At 43.3% G+C, this 10,811-nt stretch overlaps 1 protein-coding gene across 1 annotated transcript in view; it reads left to right on the top strand.

The window, feature by feature from the left end:
* Nucleotides 1-738: 738 nt before the first annotated feature.
* Nucleotides 739-10,811, top strand: part of CERS6 (ceramide synthase 6) — a 180,675-nt gene continuing 170,602 nt past the window's right edge. The window contains exon 1 of the mRNA XM_069982865.1: nucleotides 739-908. Coding sequence (XP_069838966.1) covers nucleotides 739-908 — 170 coding nt within the window. The remainder of the gene's footprint in view (nucleotides 909-10,811) is intronic.

Here is a 10,811-nt window from a genome sequence, read left to right as displayed (position 1 = left end):
TCAAGGACCAAATTGTATATTATAAATAACTATAAATATTATACATTTATAATAATTATTTATTAAATAAAATATTTGCAAGTGTCTGCATAGAGTTAGCAGGTCAGTTCTTGCTATAGGCAATAGGTAACACTGTATCTTAATAATAATAATAATAATAATAATAATAATAATAATAATAATAATAATTAATGTATATATATATGTACTATTGCTGCATCCCCTATAAATACATCAGCTTCAGCCATGCGTAGGGTCCTATAGACTTTGCCGCCTCTCTGTCTTTCCTTATGGAGCCTTGTCAGACTTGGAGATGCCCTGAGATGCTGCAGCTCTGAGCACATTGTGCTGCCTTCTGTATTCTGTGCAGAGGAGGAATACATGAGACATCACCCAATAAAGGCTGGGATCCCAGTGCAAGAGACAGTGCTGTGTCCCCTGTCCAATCCTGGGCATGCTTACAGCAGAGGAGACTGGGGCTTGCAGCTGCAGATGCTCCTGTGTGTGTGTATTATGTGTGTGTGTGCAGAATCCTCCCCCTTCTAAGGATGAGAAGAAGAGAGAAAGGAGGACTAGAGGCAGAGCTAATACTGATTAGCCCCCAGTACTTCCCACAGACACCTACAAATCCGACAAGCAGCATCATTGTTCTCCAGCATCAGCACCATCCTGGTAGCAGCTGCTGCATCAGGTAGACCCCACAGGAAAGCAGCAATCTAGCAAGGGCAAGGAGTCAAGATGGCAGGGATCCTAGTTTGGTTTTGGAATGAGAGATTTTGGTTGCCTCACAATGTAACCTGGGCAGATCTGAAGAACACAGAGGAGGCTACTTTCCCCCAGGCTGAAGACCTGTACCTTGCCATCCCTCTGGCATTCTGCATCTTCATGATACGCATGTTCTTTGAAAGGTAAAAAGCAGTGGGATACTCTAAGACTATCTAGATTGATACTTGGGAGAATTTAAAAATGATATATATATATATATATATATATATATATATATATATATATATATATAGGATATAAGCTGGTAACTAGTTATATATTGTGTCCATGTGTGGCTGAATCTACTTTGAGCTGAAGTTGTGTTGCAAAGAACTCAGATACTGCAGAACCTCATGGCGAGTTTGGACTGGGCATATGGAGCAGCTTTACTGGAGCATGCATAGGGTTAATATATACTGCACTGGGTCATATATTATATTTATCTTGTGTGTATTATAACAAAGATAAAGTGCACAGAGCTGCTAATACCATTCACTCTATGAAGGTACTTGCCTGTCTGGGCTCCTGGAACAGGTTATAGTTGATGGAATGAGGAGAGGAGTAAGATTGTAGGTCCTCTTGTCCATCATCCCAGCGTAAACTGGTTCATTAAAGAGAACAATGGACTGTATTAGGCTGCAGAACAAGTGCAGAGGAGACTGACTTTACCGTTTCAGATATAGGTAAAATGTGGTGGTCCTAGGAGCTTGCACTCTAAAGCAGGACTAGATGTCTGCACCTGTGACACAGTGGTATTGAAGGATAGTGGGAAATGTTCTTATCTCCTCAGTGTAAGGTGTACCAAGCATGGCACTGTGGGATAGGATCATCTATCTCTGCTTTCAACAGATTGTGCTATTACTGTCAGTAGGAGGCGAGATTTGCCTGGGAGTCCTCAGCAATACTGAGTGTAACAGAGGTCAACTCCATGTCTCCTTTGATGCTGATGATCTATAGAGGGAAGAAAAGGATCTTAGCTGAGAGTTCGTCTTCGTTTACTATTGGTTGGCAGATAAAGGGTTAAAGCAGAGATGCCTCTCTGAAGTGTTCCATTATCCCAATGACAGATAATTGTTTCCTCACGTATCTACCGTAATGAATTCGCTTTAGGATTTCACGTGAAATGATGTTATTGTGAGAGAGGGGGGAGAAGGGTCTCGCTGTGGGTTGTGGGAACGTGGCCACCTTGTATCTAGGAGAAGACCATCAATGGGATAGGGTCAACTTAATTTGTAAAAACTCTATATTGTGGCTTCAATAGACTTAATGTGGACTGGGGGGGGCTCTTCAATTGGCCAAAATGGGCCCACACATCCAACATTAGAGCACTTCTTATATTATGAGTGCAGGGCAAATGATAGGTACCTGACAAATGTACCTTATTAACCCAAATCAGATACATTGTGGCTATAGTGACTGGTAGAAGGACCATGGCTTGGGGCCCAGATTATTCTCAGGTTGCCCATGATCTAAACTTTTTTTCATTGGGTTGTGGATGTATCGTACTGAACTGAGCACCACAGCTGGGACTCTTGAAGTTAATGTATTTATCATAGGGGCAGCACTCTATGGTCTGCAGGAGTATACTCCTACTATACTGTAACTATCACTCTGGACTCTGTGTTACTCTAATAGCTGTTGGTTTATAGTCTTTAGTGTGTTTGCATCTGTGCTAGTATGAAGTGGAGTCAGGAAAGCTGAGTGGCAACTTGTGCATATAGAGAAAAGAAGAGGCCGGTGATTGAAGGAACCTGTTATTGTATACCTCAAACAAGTCTGTGCATTTTATAGTGGTTTTGGCTGTTGCAATTCAGTTACATCCACTTGAATAGGACTTAAATGCAAGAACTGCAGTACTTGGCTTTACCACTACAAATACATGGCACTGTGTCTGGTAAACACAGACCCTTCACAGCTATGATATTTATTACAGACTAGAGATGAGCGAACCTGGAGCATGCTCGAGTCGATCCGAACCTGAACTTTTGGCATTTGATTAGCTGCTGAACTTGGATAAAGCCCTAAGGCTATGTGGAAATCATGGATATAGTCATTGGCTGTATCCATGTTTTCCAGACAACCTTAGAGCTTTATCCAAGTTCAGCAGCCCCAGCTAATCAAATACCGAACGTTCGGGTTCGGATCGACTCAAACCCGAACCCGGTTCGCTCATCTCTATTACAGAACTTTAATCCCTTTAACCCATGAGCCTATTTCCCACATACCTAGGGTTCCTTAGAAAATGGGAGCTCTTCACAGGCCTCTTAAAAGACCCCACAGCAGCTACATGGCTTGCCTCCATGTCCTCTATGCCTTTGGTGATGAGAGTAATACCTTCTTTGTGGACTGTTATTCTGCTTTATAGCTATATCTCATTCTTTCATTTGCATTATTTCAGCTATTTCTTAGTCTCTCCATCTCAGGGGGCTGGGCTGTTTGGTAGTAGTACACACACAGGGCTTCCTTTCCCTTACTTCTCTGGCCAATCACAGAATAGTAAACTCCTCTCTGCTACAGTATACTATGGCATAGTGCTGGTTAAAGTGCTCTGAACAAGTTGACACTGTGTAGGGGAATATTTAAGAAAGTATACTACTATAGATGTGGGGGAGAAGGGGATATTGATGCACTGGCTTTGCTTAGATGCAATGCGAGCAGATATGAAAGGAACAGCAACATCATAGGATGATATTATACTAATCACTAAATCGTTGTTGCTGACAAGGTAAAGGGTAGGGGATTACACTGCAGCGTCATGTATGCATAACAGTAGGAACACAGGCATTTACACAAGAGACCACTGCCCTGAGCTTTATGGGTAGTCAGAGATGAGAGGAAAGTGACAACCATCTTGAGCAGTCAGACTGACTCAGTTTGCAGATACACAGCCCATCCTTTCTCAGGATCCCCCCCTTCACCTGCACACAGCACATGCTAAGCCATACACCATTTCTTATGTTCTTGTCCTGGTCTGTCCTGGTTACTAGAGACAGATTTCCCTAACAATAACCAGTGGCCAAGACTTGTTTCTTTTTGGGTTAAGGAGTCATTTTTGGTAAATGAGCTGATGTACAGATATATTAGGAAACACATAAGGAGGGAAAGGGATTGAAACAACAGCGACCATTTAACTGAAGGCTTATATCCTCGTGTGTTGAGAACTAGGACCCTTGTACAAAACTTTATTTACAGAGAGTATGTGATAGTTGCTTTATGCAAAGGCTAACCCTTCCTTTGAATTATCATTCATGTCTTAAGAGTATGATTATTGGAGAACTATATATTGCATCTGGGACCTAATGTCATTGAACACCCATAAAGGTTGGCTTTATAATACATGAGGGTGTGTGTGAGTCTATGTGCAGCTTATGGCCAAGCCATGGTAGCTCCCAGCCTCTGCCACATACATGTGCTCATACGATCCGTTAAACAACCCAAGTACTGTGTGATGTTCCAGATTGAGCGCAGATGGTGCAGTCTACACCGCTTTCTTCCCTTATGCACAAAATACAGTATCTACCAATCTGCATTGAAAACCTATTACTTGCATAATAAGCATGATTGCTTCAGACAACTTCCCTGCATTTGCATCCGTGCCCTTGTGATCATCACGCTGGGGTATTCACTTGCAATCACTGTTCGCTTTTACGGGAAATATTAATTGATGGCTTTTGCCATTTAGTGACTAAAACCAGTTTCAGAAGCACAAAGCAGCTCTCCAGAGTACAGGGGACAACCGTAATCATTCATCCTGCCGCTGCTTTGCATGCCTCAGCTTTGAAATTCATGTAATGTGCAGGTACTTGCTCTATCAGTTGACTGATGGTTATGATAAAATTGGTGTACTTATCTGTATGGAAATAGACAAAAATGCTGCAGTGCCCCATGGGGCCGCTAGTTCATTCGGTAGTTTTTCTTTTGAGGATTTTTTTCATATTCAGATGACATTTATGAACTCTTTTGCATGCACTATTATGATAACTCAGAGGCCATGGGAAAAAAAACTGTATGTGTAAAATGTAGAGTACTCCTTGCTTAGGGTCTTATTACACAGGCCGATGGGGGCCCGATAATAACTGTAAACGAGCGCCAATCTGCTAGATCAGCGCTCGTTTACTGGGCCTACTACGCAGCCGATAATCGTTTAACAAGGACTGCATCGACATTGTTACCAATGTCCTTGCAGCCCTTGCTTAAACTCTATACAGTACATTACCTATCCATGCTGCAGGGCTCCTCTTGCGGTCTTCTTCTTACCGGGTCAGCTCCAGATCGGCCTGTCTGAGCTGACAGGCCGCTCAGCCAATCACTGGCCACGGCGGTCCCGGCCAGTGATTGTCTGAGCGGCCTGTCAGCTTAGACAGGCCGCTCTGAAGCTGAAACGTGCGGGACCCGGGGAGAAGAAGGTAGGTAATGCATAGAGTTTGGAAATTGGCAGCCACAGGCCGCGCACCACTATTACACGTAGCAATGCGCGGTTGGTGCCTGACAATTATAGGTCCAAACCTATATCATCAGCGATGATCAATGTCATCGGCTGATCGTTGTGATTAATCGGCTTGATAATGCCGACTCGGCTGATTATCGTGTAATAGAGCCCTTACTTGGGGTTCCCTAAAGCAGATTGGCCCCATATCATTTCAATTATGGTCACTATTCCCTGTGTACACCGATAATTGCCTCCATTCTTAAAGGGAAACTGTCACCTCGAAAAGATGTCCCAACCTGATTACATGGCTAAATAGCTATGTATGCTGTGAGACTATCTTTACCTTTACTGTAGTTGTGCGAGGATGAAATCACCTAAAAATTGCTTTTAATTTCTACTCTGAAGTGTCGTAAAGGCGTGGCCTGGGCACTTAAAGGGGGTGTGTCATGAAACAAAGTTGATAAAATCGGATGTATACTACATAGCTGTAAAGGAGGACAAATGTGCTGTTTTAGTACAGTGACTCACATCCCTATGGTGTTTTCCTCTTCCAAGGATTTAATCACTTCCTGGTTTCCTCTCTAAACTTTGACCCTGCTGTTGCCATGCAACTGTGCACACGCTTGCAAGCTCAGTGGAGAGCAACTGCCAGTACTTTCTGGAGATTGCAGTTGAACTTGTATGCCTTGCTCACTTTAGTGGGTGTTTACGAAGGGCAACAGGTTATCAAAACAATGTAGTAAGTCTATATCTCTCAAACAATACAGTTTCGGGCTATGTTCACACTACGTAAATCTACGGCCGTAGTTCTCGCCGCAGAACTACAGCCGTAGATTTGCGGGGTGGAACAAAGCATTATTTGCTATCGGATCCCGGCCGGAGCGTACACACATCGTATACGCTCCGCCCGGTTCCCATACGGCGCTGCAAACAACTGACAGGTCCATTATTTGCGGACGGAATTCAATGAATTCCGCCCGCTGAAGGACCTGGCAGTTCACACAGTGAAGCGAGCGGCTCCAGCCGCTTGCTTCACTCTGTGCTATGGGAAGCTCTGATGCGGGCTCACGCTGATGCGCCCGCATCAGAGCTCCACGGAGGAAAGATCATCCGGCCGGTACTTTTCACGGAACAGCCGGTCAAATACGTAGTGTGAACATAGCCTCAGAAATATTTTTTTTAATTTCACAAATTTTAGACCTAGTTTTTTTTTAATGGCAAAACCCCTTTAAGTGCATTGAAGTTCTCTAGTCATGCCTCTATGAGCAGAAATAAAAAGCATTTTTTAGGTGACTGCAGCTTTGGACAACTAAAATAAATTTGAAAGGTATAAAGGCATCTTTATGTTTTACAGTTACTTTTAGATAAGGTCTGAGTGGTTAGTTTCTCTTTGTTGAAGAAGCCATTGACTGGAGGTGACTTTAGGGAATGACGTTCACAAGTAATGACGACAAATACACCAGAGAGATCTTGGGGAAAAAAGTGCTGGAATTGCAAGTATTAAGTAGTTTTCAGGACTGTTTTGGAGACAAGTCTTTGGTCTAGTAGTCTAAAAACTCTTGTAGAAGCATCAAAGACTGGAAAACCGCCAAGTAAATGCAAAGTGACACATACAAGTCAGTGGGGTGGACAGTGGATGCTAAAACTCTGACAGCCTGCAGGCACCCCGAGACAGTGCTTAGTAGTTTATTGCATACATTTTATAGATTGAAGCTTCTAAAATGCCCATAATGGCTGTGCAGACAGCAAGAGTCTTATTACTTGGTTCTATACGGAGGGGATTTACAAATCACTGTTAATAAACAGCTCCTGACCTGCCATGGACTATTGCAGTGATATCGTATCGTATCGATGGGTTTATAGTATAAATAAAAAAATACCATGTAGAAAAGATTGATGTATTGTTAGTAGTGGAATTATGGACTGTGACATTGAGATGCACCACTGTGTGCATTATCTGTTACGACTACTGAGCGTTCCTGTATTTTCTACGAGGAGGGCTAAGCCACAGCGAGAGAGCTCTGGTTGTGGCTTATCTCTCCCGAAAAAAGGGGTCGGATGGAGATTTTCCATCACGCCTGAACCCTATCACGACCTATATCATTTGCTGGGAGAGCCATATACACCTTAGATTGAGGGCTGAACCTGCCACAATCTGATCAAACTCTAGGCTATGTTCACACATTGTACAAGATCGGCCGTTCCGTGAAAAGATTATCTTTGCAGGCGCAGAGTTCTGATGCGGGCGCATCCGTGTGCGCCCGCATCAGAACTCTTACAGGGTAGCAGCCGCAGAAAACTGACATGTCAGATTTCTACGGCGCCGCAAGAGATCCCGTCCGGAGCGTATACTATGGGATTCCATAGAAGACAAGGCAACTTATCTTTTCATAAAAAGTACAGCCGTTGTTGCTGATTGCAACAACGGCCGTACATTTACGAAAAGATACGTTGTGTAAACATAGCCCTAAGGTGTATGTGGACTATTAGGAAATGGAGTTAAAGTACATTCGCTTTAAGATTTGCACATGGATAGAACGACACCATCGCGGGGAAGCTGATGCCGCAGTACTTTTTTTTTTAACCACGACCGTTTCCTGCATACGGTGCCGTTCTAATTAGAACCAATGAAGCTGCATCATAGAGGGGAGGGGGTTTCCTCCCCCTGGGGGTGGGCAGGTCTGCCTCCAGTGCTTCAGCACCAACCGGTGCCCAGGAATAAAACTGAGCCGCCGCGGTTCAAAAAAAAAAAAAAAGGACTGCAGCCATGGCTTTCCTGCATCGGCGCCATTCCATCCATGTGCAAATCTTAACGCGAATATACTGATAGTCCTGATGTCCTGTTCCTATAACTTCACTTTGGTCGTTACCTACAGTACAGACCAAAAGTTTGGACACACCTTCTCCTTAAAAGAATTTTCTGTATTGTTATGACTATGAAAATTGTAGATTCACACTAAAGGCATCAAAACTATGAATTAACACATGTGGAATTATATACTTCAAAGTAGCCACCTTTTGCTGTGATTACTGCCTTGCACATTCTTGGCATTCTCTTGATGAGCGTCAAGCGGTAGTCACCAGAAATGGTTTTCACTTCACAGGTATGACCGGTCAGGTTTAATAAGTGGAATTTCTTGCCTTAGAAATGGGGTTGGGACCATCAGTTGAATTGTGCAGAAGTCAGGTGCATACACAGCTGATAGTCCTACTGAATAGACTGTTAGAATTTGAACTATGGAAAGAAAAAAGCAGCTAAGTAAAGAAAAACAATAGGCCATCATTACTTTAAGAAATGAAGGTCAGTCAGTCCGAAAAATTGGGAAAACTGTGAAAGTGTCCCCAGGTGCAGTTGTAAAAACCATCAAGTGCTACAAAGAAACTGGCTTACATGAGGACTGCCCCATAAAAAAGGAAGAGCAAGAGTCACCTCTGCTGCGGAGGAGACGTTCATCCGAGTCACCAGCCTCAGAAATCGCAGGTTACCAGCAGCTCAGATTAGAGACCAGGTCAATGCCACACAGTTTTAGCAGCAGACACATCTCTACAACGACTGGTAAGAGGAGACTCTGTGCTGCAGCCTTCATGGTAAAATAGCTGCTAGGAAACCACTGCTAAGGACAGGCAACAAGCAGAAGAGACTTGTTTAGGCTAAAGAACACAAGAAATGGACATTAGACCAGTGGAAATCTGCGCTTTGGTCTGATGAGTCCAAATTTGAGATCTTTGGTTCCAACCACCGTGTCTTTGTGCGACGCAGAAAAAGTGAACGGATGGACTCTACATGCCTGGTTGCCACCGTGAAGCATGGAGGAGGAGGTCTGATGGTGGGGGGGGGGGGAAGGGTGCTTGGCTGGTGACACTGTTATGGATTTGTTCAAAATTAAAGGCATACTGAACCAGCATGGCTACCACGGCATCTTGCAGCTGAATGCTATTCCATCCGGTTTGCGTTTAGTTGGACCATCATTTATTTTTAAACAGGACAATGACCCCAAACACACCTCCATGCTGTGTAAGGGCTATTTGACCAAGAAGGGGAATGATGGGGTGCTACAAGATGGTTTGGACCGCAGAGTGAAGGCAAAAGGGCCAACAAGTGCTAAGCCTCTCTAGGAACTCCATCAAGACTGTTGGAAGACCATTTCAGGTGACTACCGCTTAAAGCTCATCAAGAGAATGCCAAGAGTGCAAAGCAGTAATCAAAGCAAAAGGTGGCTACTTTGAAGAACCTAGAATATAAGACATATTTTCAGTTGTTTCACACTTTTTTGATAAGTATATAATTCCACATGTGTTAATTCATAGTTTTGATGCCTTCAGTGTGAATCTATAATTTTCATAGTCATGAAAATACAGAAAACTCTTTTAATGAGAAGTTGTGTCAAAACTTTTGGTCTGTACTGTATGTGATTTGATATCACTCTCTAAATATTTTTGTAGTGTGACATCACTGTGGGAGCCGACACCTTATGTGGTCCAATACTTTCTCTACCACATAAGAGGATATCAGTACTACAAGTATCTTGTAATGTTATCGATCCCTCTTGCACGTTATATGTAGGACCCAAAAACATTCCATCTGTGATCCTGTTACCATAAACATTGGTGCCTGTCAACTATAAAGGGTTCCAAACCAATATTGATCATTCAATAGGCACTATTATATAGAGTGCAAAATGTTAAACTCCCAATACTACAATAGTTGATGCAACCACCATAGGACATCAGTGATCTGGCCTCAAGATTGTAACTAAGGATGGTCCGAACCTGCCAAGGTTCAGGTTTGTATGAACCCGAATGCTCGGCATCAGATTCCCGCTGTCTGGCCGCTCCGTGCAGCGGGTGGATACAGCGGGAGGACCGCCTGGAAAACTGGGATACAGCCTATGGCTATGGCTGTATCCCAGTTTTCCAGGCGGTCCTCCCACCGTATCCACTCGCTGCACGGAGCGGCCAGACAGCGGGAATCATTGCTGAGAGTTCGGGTTCGTACGAACCCGAACCTCGGCAGGTTTGGACCATCCCTAATTGTAACATAGAAAATCTTCTCTTCCCGAATTTTCCTTTACCTTTGCTATGAGTTTTTTTTCAATGTCGTAAGTTATTTCTTGAAGCTGCCCCGGAATGAACTGTCTTGGTCTGGATGAGAGCGCAGTAAAGCATTATTTTATAACCGAGGGTAATGGTCAAGATCTGGGTCACCGGAAGAGTGAATGGGAAAGTCAACTTCCCTTAGGATTACTGAGCCCAATAGAGCGCATCAATAATCCATTAGCTGACACCAATATAATGTAGAAAGGGGACATTTATTCTGCTTGGATTAAACCCTATGATATCTGTTCGGGTGTTTTTTTTCTGTGTATACCAGTATTAATATTACATCTAACTAATGTGCTTATTGTGTTGTTTAATAAAGTTTTATACACTACTGACATGTCAAGAACAAGGTTCTAACTGAGGTTATGAAAGGTATCTGCCTTCTTTTTCCTAGGTGCGGTGCCACTCCTGTCATTGGGCTGTGCGCTCACTTTAAATGGTTTTTTTTCTCACTTTCCCTTTCCCTTCTAAACAGAGGAAACCTTCTTAGAACTCCCCTTTTAGACTTACACTGTAT

The sequence above is a fragment of the Dendropsophus ebraccatus genome, chromosome 9, assembly GCF_027789765.1.
Source record: "Dendropsophus ebraccatus isolate aDenEbr1 chromosome 9, aDenEbr1.pat, whole genome shotgun sequence".
NCBI classification, from domain to species: domain Eukaryota; kingdom Metazoa; phylum Chordata; class Amphibia; order Anura; family Hylidae; genus Dendropsophus; species Dendropsophus ebraccatus.
Note: the sequence above shows the minus strand (reverse complement) of the source record. Positions and strands in the feature narration are given on the sequence as shown.